Genomic DNA, 15163 nt, shown 5'->3' with positions numbered 1-15163 from the left:
GAGTTTGTCCTACAAGCACAATTGGAATGGTTCAATAAGCTCATCACCACCAACGAGGCCTCTGATTAGTGACCCCCCGCGGAGTGATGGCTTCGTTCCAAGAGCCCGGCACTCCTCTTTGGTGCCGGGCTCTTTTGCCTGCACTCCTGATCCTCGGGGGCCCAGCTGGGCCCCAGATCGCGCTGCACAAGGCCCCTCCCCTTTAAGAAGGGGAGGAAGGCCTGCAATACCGCAGCGCGACGTGCCGCAGCGGCACGTTGCGCCATGATATTCAGTCGCAGCGCCCCAAGAGGGATGCGGGGCGCCTCCAGTAGCGCCACGCTTCCCTTTGGGGCGCTACCACTCAATTTCCCGCGGGCGGCCGTGAATGCTTCCGGGGCGCTACTTTTAGCGCCCTGGCGAGGCTGGCGCCCCAAACGGGGCGATACTCAATTTCTCCCCCATTGTGTTTTAACAGAACAAGTGAAAAGCCATGGCATCCAACCTGTAACACTATGAAAATCAGTGCAATAGGATTTCTACCCCAAGAAAACAATAGTTCCATTTTTCAGAAAGTAATGTGAATTAAAGAATTAGTATGCTTCTTTCTGGCACTTAGTACTATCATTATTAATAAGTTGATTCTACAATCACACTCCACATTCATTACATGCTAGCCTTCTAGAGCTAACATTTTCAGTACGGAGACACCGAGAAGGTTTGGAATCCAAGCAACCCCTTTCCACAAAAAGGCCAACACCTTTCACAACCTTTGCAGCCAATGAAGTACTTTCTATGAATGGATGAGGTGACCAAATGTAATATATTCAAGTTTGCTGATGATCCAAAGCTGGGTGGGAATGTAAGTTGTGAGGAGGATGCAAGGAGGCTTCAAGGGGATATAGACAGGTTAAGTGAGTGGGCAAGAACATGGCAAATGGAATATAATGTGGAGAAATGTAAAGTTATCCACTGGTAGGAAAAATAGTAAAGCAGAGTATTTTTTAAATGGTGAGAGATTGGGAAATGTTGGTGTTCAGAGGGACCTGGGTGTCCTTGTACACGAATCACTGAAAGTTAACATGCAGGTACAGCAAGCAATTAGGAAAGCAAATGGTATGTTAGCCTTTATTACAAAAGGATTTGAGTATAAGAGTAAAGACAACTTACTGCAATTATATAGGGCCCTGATGAGACCATACCTACAGTTTTGGTCTCCTTAGCTAAGGAAGGATATACTTGCCATCGAGGGAGTGCAATGAAGGTTCACCAGACTGGTTCCTGGGATGGGGGGATTGTTCTATGAGGAGAGATTGAGTAGACTAGGCCTATATTCGCTAGAGTTTTGAAGAATGAGAGGTGATCTCATTGAAACATACAAATTTCTTACAGGGCTTGACAGGGTAGATGCAGGGAGGGTGTTTCCCCTGACTGGGGAATCTAGAACCAGGGGTCACAGTCTCAGAATAAGGAGTCGGCCATTTAGGACTGAGATGAAGAGAAATTTCTTCACTCAGAGGGTGGTGAATCTTTGGAATTCTCTACTCGAGGGCTGTGGAGTTGAGTATATTCAAGATAGAGATCGATAGATTTTTGAATATTAAGGAATCAAGGGATTATGGGGTTAGTGCAGGAAAGTGGAGATGAGGTAGAAGATCAGCCATGATCTTATTGAATGGCGGAGCAGGCTCGAAGGGCCAAACGGCCTACTCCTATTCCTTATGTTCTTATGTTATGAAGTGTAGTCATAGAATGTAGGAAACGCAGCAGCCAATTTGCACACAGCAGTGTCCCAGAAACTGCAATGTGATAATGATCAGATAATGTTTTAATGATGTTGGTTGAGAGATAAATATTGGCCAGGACACTGGTAAGAACTGCCCTGCAGCTCTTTGAAATAGTGCCATGGGATCTTTTACATTCACCCGAGGGGGCCTCGGTTTAACAGCTCAGCTGAAAGACCTCCAACAATGCAGCATTCCCCTCAGTACCGCACTTGAGCGTCAGCCTAGATTACGTGTTCAAGTCTCTGGAGTGGGGCTTGAGCCCACAAGCTTCTGGCCCAGGAGGAGAGTGCGCTGCCCACGGAGCCACAGCCGACACCACCACCCAAATGTCTCGGGGAAGCAGACTCTCGACTCAGCCATGTAAAACTTGAGACAGAGCACTCTGTCGAGCATTCTGAAGTGGGGGCAGAAAAACAAAGGAAGGGGAAAGTTCATTTTAAAATATAGAGAAAGTTAAAAACTGTACCTGGTTTACTGAACAAAAGCTGAACACTTCGAAGCTCCACATCAAATTTTTCATAGGCTCGCTCCAGAATTTCCTCCAATGATAAAATTGGGGATGTTGCTTTCTGGTCATTGTGGTCAATGCTGTTTAACTACAGAAAGGTAAATGTGTAACTTGTACATGATTTGTTATATTTGTCAGATCCAAGAGAATGTGAAGGATGTGAGCTCTCTGCATGGAGCACAAAACAGCTGATTGGCATTTTTTGTTGGTGCAAGGCTTTAACAACCACTTAAACCCATCCAGTCTACACCACCACCTGTGATAAATGTCAGCAGTTAAACAAGTCAATAAGGTTGCTTATCTGCACCTAGGAAGAAACTAATCCCGCTCCGCTCAAGTTGATTCAAGGCAGCTCTAACCTACTTAAAACACAGCATTTACTGTTGGACCGGTTAGAAATCGCCAATTCTTTTCTTTAAAATGAAAACAAGAGACCTTTTTAAAAATTGTTGTTGCTGCTTTCCAGTCTCCCCATGCCACGCACCACAAGCAGCTGAGGCCTGCTCCCACATCTCGGCCTAAACTGCTCTGAATCAGCTATGAGGTAGTGTGTGGGAGCAGCTTGTGACGCTCCCGATAATTTTCCCTTCCTTTGTGTGGCTGGTATCTAATTTCTGCTTGGTAATTCCTCCAATGACACAGCTGAGATTACCAATGCACTGACCAAGCTGACCTCTTGACATAAATTTATAATTTACCTCTGTGGTGGCCGACTTTCATCATGGAAAGGAATTGTTCATATTTTCAAAAAAAGACATCTTTTAGTCTTACCACAACTATTCCTGTGTTAAAGGGTGTCTGCACTACTTACTGAAAGATGACGAGAGGTTAGCACCCACGGGGTACTGCTATGTAATCAGCCAGGATTGACTTTTCATGATTCCAACGGCTACCTTGTGGGGGAGTCCAAAACTAGGTGTCATAAGTATAAAAGATAGTCACTAATAAATCCAATAAGGAACTCAGAAGAAACTTCTTTACCCAAAGTGGTTAGAATGTGGAACTCGCTACCACAGGGAGTAGTGGAGGCGAATAGCGTAGATGCCTTTAAGGGGAAGACAGATAAGCACGAGGAAAGAACAGAAGGTTATATGTTGATGGGGTTAGATGAAGTAAGGTGGGAGGAGGCTCGTGCGGAGCATAAACACCGGCACAGACCAGTTGTGCCAAATCGCCTGTTCTTGTGCTGTAAATACAGTGTAATTCTATGTGAAGAAGTTTCTCCTGAATTACTGAATATGGATTGATTAGTGACGATCATATTTTGGCTCCTAGTTTTGGAGTCTTCTCTACGTCTACCCTATTGAACCCGGTCATAATATTAAAGACCTCTATCAGGTCACCTCTTATCGAGAGAAAAGAGCCCTAGCCTGTTCCGTCTTTCCTGATAGTTGTACCCCCTCAGTTCTGGTATCATCTTTGTAAATCTTTCTTACACTGTCTCCAGTGCTTCTGTATCCTTTTTGTAATATGGCGACCAGAATTGTGAACAGTACGCTCGGTGTGGTCTAACCAAGATTCTATTTAAGTTTAACATAACGTCTCTGCTTTTGAATTAGAAATGAACCCAAGTGCTTTGTTAGTACTTTTTATGGCTTTATTAAACTGCGTTGCTATTTTTAATGATTTGAAATAGTGCTTTTAGCGCGTGAAAAAATTAGCGCCCCCACGGCCGAAATTCATCAGTAGCGCCCCAAGAGGAATATTGCGGCACGCCACACCGCGGTGCTACAGGCCTTCCTCGCCTACTTAAAGGGGAGGGGCCTTGCGCAGCACGACTCGGGCGGGGCCACCAGGGAGCGGAGTGCCGGCAAAAGAGCCCGGCACTCAAGAGAAGTGCCGGGCTCATGGAGAGTAGTTGGCACTCCGCAGGGGGGGGGGGGGGGTGGGGGGCTTCTCGGAAGGCCAGGGACGGCAACGGGGGCAGGTGCTGGCAAACAGCCAGCAACAAAAATGGCCATCCGGCACCTCGCCTTTAATTAGTGCCGCGCCGGCCGCAGGTCGGCCCCCCTGACTCCGTCAGACATAGCGTCCGGCGGTAAGTCAGGGGGCGCTACCAAAGATCGTGGCCGGGGCGCTGCGCACGGCTATGGCGTCATTGCCCAACGGTTACCGCCACCGCTAACCTCCCGCTGAATTTCACGGGAGGCGCCGCGCCTAGGCGCTAGTTGCTTTGCGCCCTCTTAGGGCGCTAACGGGAGGCACAAAGCAACCGAATTTTTCCCCCTTATTTTCCAAGGGGTAGGTGGCCTCCTTATTCCTTCTACCACCTCCCACTTATCTATATTGAAATTAATTTGCCATTTACATGCCCATTCTGCAAGGATGTTAATGTCTTCCTATAATGTCGCAGTCCTCCTCTGTATTAACTATATTACCCAATTTGAAGTTTTCTGCAAATTTTGATATTGTACTTCCGATTCCTCAACACAAATCCTTTCTGTAAATAGTGAACAACAGTGGTCTCGGGACTGATCCCTATGGAGCATCACTTCCCAGCTTATGTCAGTCTGACTGAATACCTTAAACACCTATTCTGTTTTCTGCTCTGTAGCCAGTTTGCTAGCCATTCTGCAACTAGTCCCCTGACTCCACATGCTCTGACCTCAGTCCTAAGTCTATGTTACACAAGTTACATCTTCAGGTTTGTAGGTTATTAAAAGATTCAACTTGGGTGAACTGCAAAATCCTGTGCATCCTACTGAGGTTAACAATCCTCTACAAAGAGCTTTGATAATAACCATCTATTGAGATACCTGTAAACTTCCAAAGTCCAGAATCAGTAAGTTTGAATTGACATCATAGAAGCCAGTCTGTGGAACCACAAGGTAGGACGGTTTAATGTTGATTCGGAGATCCAAGGTTTTACGTGTTGCAATAACGTAGGACAGACCTAGGGAAATATTTTTAAGCAAACAGTTATATTGTAAATATCATTAAAACTTGGAACAACAGGGGCATTACTTATTACAAAATTCAGAAAGTGTTTAAAATTGAGAAACATCATGTTTAGATTAAATTAGGTGTAAAAGGGTTCAATTGAGGCTGTTATTTGTTTAAGCTTGAAGTTATTTCACTTTTATACATTTCAGACTTTTACCTGTTGCCGTCTTTTCTTTGATTTCCTCCAACTTCAGCAAAGTGGCTGAAGTCAGCTGTTCAAGATCGAGTCCTCGGTTAGTCTGGAAAAACTCCACCAAACTGTTTATTGTTTGCTGCAAAAGGAAAGGAGATGCACTCGTTTTATTTCCAATAATCTGAGGCAGCAGAGGAAAAACACGGTTTAAAATGAACCTCTACAGGACACACCAGGTATTAAAAAACCCAGTAAATTAAAAACTCTAGGATAAGAAAATGTCTATCAATGCTCATCTTTCTAGTGCCCTTAACTCACCCAGTTTTGCATCCAACTGCATTCTGAGCACTCCTAATATCTTTGACTCTACTTTAATTTACTTTACCCATTCTCTGGGTAAAAATAATCCCTGCATATGTCAGTTGCAATTTATTTTTCAGTAATTTAAATGTACATATTCTCTGAGCTAATTTATCTTAAAGTGAAGCGTTCACTTTACCAAAACCATTTAATACTTTATACAACCCAGTGAAGTTCTCTCTTAACCATTGTTCTCGGGAGTATAGTTTGAAGCTCCTCGAACCTTGTTTCTCAGCTCATCTCTTTTATACTTGGGATCATTCTCGTTGCTATTCTCTGTAACCCCTCAAAATGTAGGCATGTCATTTTTGAAGTGTGATGACCAGAACTATACAGAGTTTGCCAGGTATGTCCAGTCTGAAGCCTCAGCGTAACCCTGTAGATGTATACACTGTTCTGGCGACGTATCCCAACACTATTTGTTTTAAGAATCATTTTTCCACTGGCTCAGCATTGCAAGTGACAAGTCTACCGTTCCCGCCAGGTTTCACTCCATGAAATAAGTCTCCCTATGCTATTTCTATTAACTCATTATGTCCCTTCATTGTTCATTTATTCTCACTCAATACCTTACATTGGCTGGCATTAATCTTTATTTACCTTTTGTCTACCCAACTCCATAACTCATCAAAATCGTACATCGCCTAGCGAGGGCAGGGAGAATGGATGAGTGGGGCTTGATGCAGGACAGAATCTGGACAGCAGAGTTTTGAATGAGCTGAAGTTTAGAGAGGGTGGAGGATGGGAAGCCAGCCATTAAAGCACAGTCCGGAGGTGACAACGGCATGGATGAAGATTCCAGCAGCAGATGTGCTGAGGCAGAGGCGGGCAATGTTCGAGATGGAAACAGGCCGTGTTTGTGATGGAGAGGATATGATGGCGGTCGCTCAGCTCCAGATTGAAAACGACGTTATGGATGCAAACAGTCTGGTTTAGCCAGAGGGCGGGGGGGGGGGGGGGGGGAAAGAGATACAATTTGTGTTGAGAGAATGGAATTTGGGGCTGAAGACGATCACTTTGTTCTTCCTAATGTTTAAATGGAGGAAATGGCAGTTCATCCAAGGCAGGATACACAGATGCAGTGGCGGGGTTGAGAGAAGTACAGGAGAGGTCGATCTGGGTGTTGTCAGCGTACATGTGGGAGCTGACCCCATGTCTGCATTTGATGCTGCCAAAGGAAACATGTAGATTAAAATGAGAAAGCTGAGGGTAGATGTGGGAGACTCCAAAAGTAACAGTGCGAGGCCAGGGGGGGCAGGAAGAGATGCAATTGCCTGGGACGCACTGGAACATCGGTACAGGAGTTGGCCATTCCACCCCTTGAGCCTGTTCCACCATTCAATTCGATCATGGCGAATCTGTACCTCAACTCCATTAACCTGCCTTTGCTCCACATCCATTGATCCCGTTACCCAACAACAATCTGTCAATCTCAGTCGGCACAGCATCCACAGCCTTCTGGGGGACAGAATTCCACATTTACACGACCGTTTGTGAAAAAATGCTTTCCGATTTCACTCCCGAATGACCTACCTCTAATTAAGATTATGCCACTTGTTCTGGATTTCCTCATTAGAAGAAATCGTTTCTCTGTATCTATCCTATCGCATCCCTTGATCATTTTATACACCTCGATAAAAATTACCCCTCAACCTTCTAATCTCAAAGGAATACAAACCTAGATAGTGCAACCTGCCTTCATGATTTGACCCATTAAGCCCTGATAGCATGCTGTTGAATCTGCACTGTACTCCCACCAAGGCTAATATATCTTTCCCGAAGGTGCGGTGCCCAAAACTGAACGCAATAGCCCAGATGGGATCTGACCGAAGTTTTGCACAACTGCAGCGTCATTTCCTCACTTCTGTATTCCAAGCCCCTCGAGGTAAAGGCCAACATTTCATTAGCCTCTCTGATTACTTTTTGCACCTGTACACTAGCTTTTAGTGATTTGTGTCCCTTCGCTCCTCTACAGTTTCTAGTCTCTTGCCATTTAGAAAATATTCTGATTTGTCTTTCTTGGATCCCAAGTGGATTACCTTATATTTACTCAAATTGAACTCCTATCTAACAGTTTTGCCCACTCAATCATCTATGTCACTTTGTAACTTTCTGCTTCCATTTACACATCTTAACTAGGCCTCCCAATTTAGTTTCATCTCCAAACTTGGATATACAACTCTCTATTCCTTCATCCACATCATTGATATGTGGTGGAAATCCCTGGCGAACACCACTAGTCACATTCCACCAATCACACTATGCTCCCTTTATCTCTCCCCAACCAATTACCAACCCATGTCACAAGGCTGTCTCCAATTCCTTGCACTGCCAATTTTGCTAATAATCTTTTGTGCGGAACCTTACAAATGCCTTCTTCAAATCCATATAGGCAACATCTATAAGACAGTCCCCTATCCACTTTAGTTAGTGGCCTCCTCAAAAATGCAACTACAGGAAACTTTGGTTTATTCAGAGGTTGTATGTCCGGAATACTCGATCTAACGGCAAAAATCAGGAGCCGTTTTCAAAAAGTTTTTTTTTAGTTCTCGTTCTTTTTTTTTCCCCCCCAGTCAGGCACTGCAAGGTCTGTAGCTATAGCAACAGCTTCAGCTAGAGACGCTTGCAGCTGCAGCCGACTCTTTAGAAGCTGTTGCTAAGCAACAGTGTTTGTTGTCAGATACGGAGATGAAAACCTCCGTATGCTTCAACATTAACTTTGTATGTCCGGCAGTTTTGATAGATCAGCAACACGCCGGTCCCGTCTGTGCCAGATATCACAAAGTTTCCTTTATATTAGTCATACATGACCTACCCTTCACAAATTCATGCTGAAATCATATCGGTAAGATGGAGCCAAATAAGGACAGTCCTACTGAGCTGGACAACGGAGCAGAGGCGTTGGACAAGGATGGTGCAGTCGACTGTTAAAGGGTGCAGAGAGGTCAAGGAGCAGGGATAATGCACCATAGTCATGAAGGATGTCGTTTGTGACTTAGATTAGGGCCTTTTTGGTGCTGTGGCAGTGGTGGAAACCAGACTGCAGAGATTAAAACAAGGAGTTGCAGGAAAGATGGACACAGATTTGGGAGGTAACATGTTCAAGGACTTCGGGGAGGAGAGGGAGATTTGGGATGGGTGGTAGTTTGCAAGAACAGAGCAATCGAGGGTGTTTTTTTTGTTGAGGAGTTAATGATGACAGCTGTTTTGAAAGGAAGGGGGAGGCAGTGTCTTAGGAGAAAGAACCATTTAAAATATCACCTAGCATGAGGGTGAGGAAGGGCAATCGGGTGGCCAGCAGTAAAGTGGGGGTGGAGTCAAAAGGAAGAGTTAACTGAGCACAGATCAGAGATCAATCCAGGGATTTTCTCATCTGTGCTATTCAATACCAAACCAGTCAGTTCTTTCACATATCAAGTCACTGGGGAGCTGTACTTCAATGTTGATGGAGGCATGAACACAGAAGGATCCTAACATGAAAGAAGACATAAGTCATCAAGTACCTAGTAAGGAATTCCTTATTGACAGAAATCAAAACATATGGACCACCAAACAAACAGAAGTCTGAATTATCAGAGTAGGATAAATATTTCTGCTTCGCAAAGATCAAGAGATTTTAAATACAAGGTATTGACCTCAGCTCTGTGGTAGCACTGTCACCTGAGTTAATATGTCGTGGGTTCAAGCCCCATTCCGGAGACTTGAGCACATAATCTAGGCTGACACTCCAATGCAGTACTGAGGGAGTGCAGCACTGTTGGGGGTGCAGTCTTTCAGATGAGATGTTAAACCAAGCCCCATTTGCCTTCTCAGATGGATGTAAAAGATCTCATGGCACTATTCAAAGCAGAGATGGGGAATTCTCCTGGCATTCTGGCCATCATTTATCCCTCAACCAACACCACCAAAACAGATTAACTGATCATTTATCGCACCGCTGTTTGTGGGATCATGCTGTGCGTACATTGGATGCTCTATTTTCCAACAATGACAGCACTTCAAAATTGCTTAATTGACTGAAGCGCTTTGGGATGTGAAAGGTGCTATATAAATTCAAGTCTTGCTTTCTTTTACTTGAGGAATCTATTACCAACTTCAACCTGCATTAGAATCTATACTTACTGCATCATAAATCAGCTCCACGGGTTGAGATTGGATATTTAACAGCTGATCTGCATTGCTTCCTTCTGGATTAATCTCAAAACAGATACTGAGCAAAGAGGACTCTGTGCCTCCGACAGAAGCCATGAGAGATGGAACTGTATTCTGTTGTTTCAAACCCGTTACGTACCAGTGCTCTAGTCTGGCCTCCACTCTGCCAAAAAAAAAGACACAAATGTTTTTGCTTTTCCAGACTTCGAACAAACAGCACAGCATACAATCCTACAGGCAAATTACAGCTTCCGAGAATCAAGACAGAAAGAAATTATGTCAATTACATAACTGCCCCGACCTTTACAGGAGGTGGAGAGGGTGCGGGGAGGTCAAAAAGGAGGCGCGGTGGTTCTGCCGAACTTAAAGGCAGATCTTATATATATTTTTTGGGATCAGTTTCCCGCCCGGCAGCCAGACAAATTGACGACCTGGCCATCACATTCCTTGGAAACGGTAGCACAGTGGTTATGTTACTGGACCATTAACTGGACTAATGATCCAGAGACGTGGTTATGTTACTGGACCATTAACTGGACTAATGATCCAGAGACGTGAGTTCAAATCCCACCACGGCAGCTGGGGAATTTAAATTCAGTTAATTAAATAAATCTGGAATAAAAAGCTAGTATCAGTAATGGTGACCATGAAACTGTCGGATTGTCGTTAAAATCCATCTGGTTCACTGATGTCCTTTAGGGAAGGAAATCCGCCATCCTTACCTGGTCTGGCCTATATGTAACTCCAGACCCACAGCAATGTGGTTGACTCTTAACTGCCCTCTGAATTGGCCTAGCAAGCCACTCAGTTGTACCAAACTGCAATAATAAAAAGACAGGCCACCCAGCATCGACCTCAGCACCAGCTTCAGACTTGACAAAAGGCACACCCAGCCTAGTCGACACTGCAAAGTCCTCCTCTCTAACATCTGGGGACTTTTGCAAAAATTGGGAGAGCTGTCCCACAGACTAGTCAAGCAACAGCCTGACACAGTCATGCGCACAGAATCATACCTTTCAGCCAATGTCCGATACTCCTCCATCACCATCCCTGGGTATGTCCTGTCCCACCGGCAAGACAGACCCACCAGAGGAGGTGGCTGCACAGTCCTTGTGGAGATGAAGTCCCTTCTTTACACTGAGGACACCCTCCATCGTGTTGTGTGGCACTAGCACCGAGCTAAATGGGATAGATTCAGAACAGATCTAGCAGCTCAAAATTGGGTATCCATGAGGCGCTGTGGGCCATCAGCAGCAGCAGAATTGTATTCCACCACAATCTGTAAACTCATAGCCCGACATATCCCTCACTCTAGCGTTATTTTCAAGCCAGGGGACCAACCCTGGTTCAATGTGGAGTGCAGAAGAGTGTGCTAGGAGCAGCACCAGGCATACCTAAAAATGAGGTGCCAACCTGGGGAAGCTGCAACACAGGACTACATGCATGCTAAACAGCCAAAGCAGCATGCTATAGACAGGGCTAAGCGATTCCACAACTAACGGATCAGATCAAAAGCGCTGCAGACCTGCCACATTCAGTCGTGAATGGTGGTGGACCATTATACAACTAACGCGAGGAGGAGGCTCCATGAACATCAAGGATGGAGGAGCCCAGCATGTGAGTGCAAAAGACAAGGCTGCAGCGTTTGCACCCATCTTCAGTCAGAAGTGCCGAGTGGATGATCCATGTCGGCCTCTTCCTAAGGTCCCCACCATCACAGAAGCCAGCCTTCAGCCAATTCGATTCACTCCATGTGATATCAAGAAACGGCTGAGCGCACTGGATATAGCAAAGGCTGTGGGCCCGGACAACATCCCGACTGTCGTGCTGAAGGCTTGTGCTCCAGAACTAGCCGTGCCTCTACCCAAGCTGTTCCAGTACAGCTACAACACTGGCATCTACCCGACAATGTGGGAAACTGCCCAGGTATGTCCTGTCCACAAAAGGCAGGACAAATCCAATCCAGCCAATCACCGCCCCATCAGTCTACTCTCAATTATCAGCAAAGTGATGGAAGGTGTCATCAACAGTGCTATCAAGCGGCACATACTCATCTAGAACCTGCTCACTGATGCCCAGTTTGGGTTCCAAGACCACTCGGCTCCAGACCTCATTACAACCTTGGGCCAAACATGGATGAAAATGCTGAATTCCAGAGGTGAGGTGAGAGTGACTGCCCTTGACATCACGGCAGCATTTGACCGAGTGTGGCATCAAGGAGCCCTAGTAAAATTTAAGTCAATGGGAATCAGGGGGAAAACTCTCCACTGGCTGGAGTCATAGTTAGCACAAAGGAAGTTGGCTGTGGTTGTTGGAGGTCAATCATCACAGCTCCAGGACATCGCTGCAGGAGTTCCTCAGGGCAGTGTCCTAGGCCCAACCATCTTCAGCTGCTTCATCAATGGCCTTGCCTCCAACATAAGGGTCAGACGCGGGGATGTTCACTGATGATTGCGCAGTGTTCAGCGCCATTCACAACTCCACAGATGATGAAGCAGTCCATGCCCGCATGCAGCAAGACCTGGACCACCTTCAGGCTTGGGCTGATGAGTAGTCAGTAACATTCGCGCCACACAAGTGCCGGCCAAAAACTATCTCCAACAGAAGAGATTCCAATCACCACCCCAGACATTCAACGGCATTACTATCGCCAAATCCCCTATGAGTGATAGTGGATTGGCAGTTAGGATCAGATCAGCCATGATCTTATTGAATGGCGGAGCAGGCTCGAGGGGCCGATTGGCCTACTCCTGCTCCTATTTCTTATGTTCTTATGTTCTTATTACCAACACCACCCTGGGGGTCACCACTGACCAGAAACCTAACTGGACTAGCCACAAATACTGTGGCTACAAGAGCAGGCCAGAGGCTGGGTATTCTGCAGCAAGTGTCTCACCTCCTCACTCCCCAAAGCCTTTTCTACCATCTATAATGGTGTGGAGATGCCGGAGTTGGACTGGGGTGGACAAATGTAAGAAGTCACACGACACCAGGTTATAGTCCAACAGCTTTATTTGAAATCACAAGCTTTCGAAGTGCTGCTCCTTCTTCACTTCACCTGAAGAAGGAGCAGCGCTCCGAAAGCTTGTGATTTCAAATAAAGCTGTTGGACTATAACCTGGTGTCGTGTGACTTCTTACATTTATACCATCTATAAGGCACAAGTCAGAAGTGTGATGGAATACTCTCCACTTGCCTGGATGAGTGCAGCTCCAACAACACTCAAGAAGCTCAACACCATCCAGGACTAAGCAGCCCGCTTGATTGGCACCCCCTCCACCACCTTGAACATTCACTCCCTCCACCACCGTTGCACCGTGTGCAGTGTGTACCATCTACAAGATGCACTGCAGCAACTCGCCAAGGCTTCTTCGGCAGCACCTCCCAAACCCGTGACCTCTTCCACCTAGAACGACAAGGGCAGTAGGCGCATGGGAACACCACCACCTCCAGGTTACCCTCCAAGTCACACATCATCCTGACTTGGGAGTATATCGCCGTTCCTTCATCGTCTCTGGGTCAAAATCCTGGAACTCCCTACCTAACAGCACTATGGGAGTACCTTCACAGCGCAGCGGTTCAAGGCGGCTCACCACCACCTTCTTAAGGGCAATTAGGGATGGATAATAAATGCTGGCCTTGTTAGCAACGCCCACACCCCAAGAATGAATTTTTAAAAATTAAATAAATCTGGTATAAAAAGCCAGCATCAGTAATGGGGACCATGAAACTACCGGACTGTCGTAAAAACCCATCTGGTTCACAAATGTCCTTTAGGGAAGGAATCTGCCGTCCTTACCTGGTCTGGCCTATATGTGACTCCAGATCGGCAGCAATCTGGTTGACTCTTAATTGCCCTCTGAAATGGCCTAGCAAGCCATTCAGTTGTATCAAACTGCTAGAAAAACCTTCAACCTCAAAGATGCAGTGGTTCAATGAGGCGGCTTACCACCACCTTCTAGAGGGCAATAAATGCTGGCCTTGCCAGTGACACCCACATCACATGAATGAATTTTTAAAAATCAGTCAGGAAAGAAAAGCAGCAGCAGCAGGAGGCCGCAGCCAGGGACCTTGGGGGCAGTCCCTGGCAATCTGAAATAATAAAACAAACTCCAGCTATACACATCAAGTTAATAGTTATTTGATATAGTGGCACATATAAATTGCAACTAAGAGTTAAGAATTAGCCTAGTCCACCCTAAGAGAAAACTGACATTATGTAGGTCTCAGACTCGTATCCCATTTACACGATGGAAGAGCTGCTGGAGGCAACCCTGTAAAAGTAAACAAAACTATGCCAGTGACCTCAAGAGCTCAAAGAAGGAAGGGCTTTCCATGGGCACCTCTGGCATTAGATCAAGTTGCCATTTTGGAGTTGAAACTCCTAGCCCACTGTTACTGTCTTTCCCCCGATATAGGAAAGGTCCTGGCCTTGCTGGCAAAAAACACAAATGGGACGAACAGAACATACACAAGATTCAAGGATGCACCACTGCTTTGAAGTCACGCTACTTCTGAGCAATGGCACATTCCAAATCTGCCTTGCAGTATCAAAAAGGCAGCTTCAACAGAAGGAAACCCGACGATATTACAGCAATACGTCCAATGAACAGCTCTGTAAGAGTACAGGAGGGGGGAGGGGGTGATGATGCTTCTGTGAAATTGCTGGGAAGCGTTTTAACCTTCTGTTGATGAGCAAAATGTGACATCATTTGCCCACATCATGACACAAGGTTCCACCTCACCATTGAAATTGGAAACATCCCCCTTCAACCGAAAACTCTATGTTGGAGATCACGCATACACTTGTACCATGCGATGCTTCGTCCATCTAATGCGGACAAGAAAAAGGAAACTCTTACTTGAGACCTTTTGCTCCAGGACGCTGGTACACGCTCGTACTCAGATCAATCATCTGCACGTTAAGTATCTCTGGAACATTGGGTTCCTCTCGGATAGTGATGGAGGTAGTGACCAACTTGAAGCTCATCACATTAGCAACGTACTGCAAGATATCAACAATAATAGGAAATGAGAACGCTTGAAATTCAACCTAACCATTTGCACTAGTCATAGAGCAAAGCGAAGAAACCCCATGCCATAACACGACAGTCAGAAAGGCTATTGCTGAGAAATTATATCGGCCAATTTTAAATAAGGAGATACCACTGAAAAAGATAATAGAACTTATTATTCTATTGCTGAGCAATTTAAACTTTGGGATTTCATCTCTCATGGAACAGGTTGATCCAAGTCCTGTTCTTACTTCTCAAAGGCACAGTCCACAGTCTGTCTAATGGG

The 15163-nt window shown here is 45.6% G+C and overlaps 1 protein-coding gene across 3 annotated transcripts in view; it reads right to left on the bottom strand.

Moving 5' to 3' along the window:
• The window catches only part of vps13c (vacuolar protein sorting 13 homolog C), a 339126-nt gene that overhangs the window by 221608 nt on the left and 102355 nt on the right, over positions 1-15163 (bottom strand). For all 3 annotated transcript variants that reach the window (XM_085972079.1, XM_085972080.1, XM_085972081.1), the window contains 5 exons: positions 14725-14867; positions 9833-10025; positions 5375-5489; positions 5031-5167; positions 2233-2362 (listed from right to left, as the gene is read on the bottom strand). In XM_085972079.1, the coding sequence (XP_085828205.1) occupies positions 2233-2362; positions 5031-5167; positions 5375-5489; positions 9833-10025; positions 14725-14867 (718 nt within the window). The remainder of the gene's footprint in view (positions 1-2232; positions 2363-5030; positions 5168-5374; positions 5490-9832; positions 10026-14724; positions 14868-15163) is intronic.

Source organism: Somniosus microcephalus, chromosome 32 (assembly GCF_052327205.1).
Source record: "Somniosus microcephalus isolate GS21.2 chromosome 32, FLI_Smic_1.0, whole genome shotgun sequence".
Taxonomy (NCBI): Eukaryota; Metazoa; Chordata; class Chondrichthyes; order Squaliformes; family Somniosidae; genus Somniosus; species Somniosus microcephalus.
This window is presented reverse-complemented; position numbering and strand designations above follow the sequence as displayed.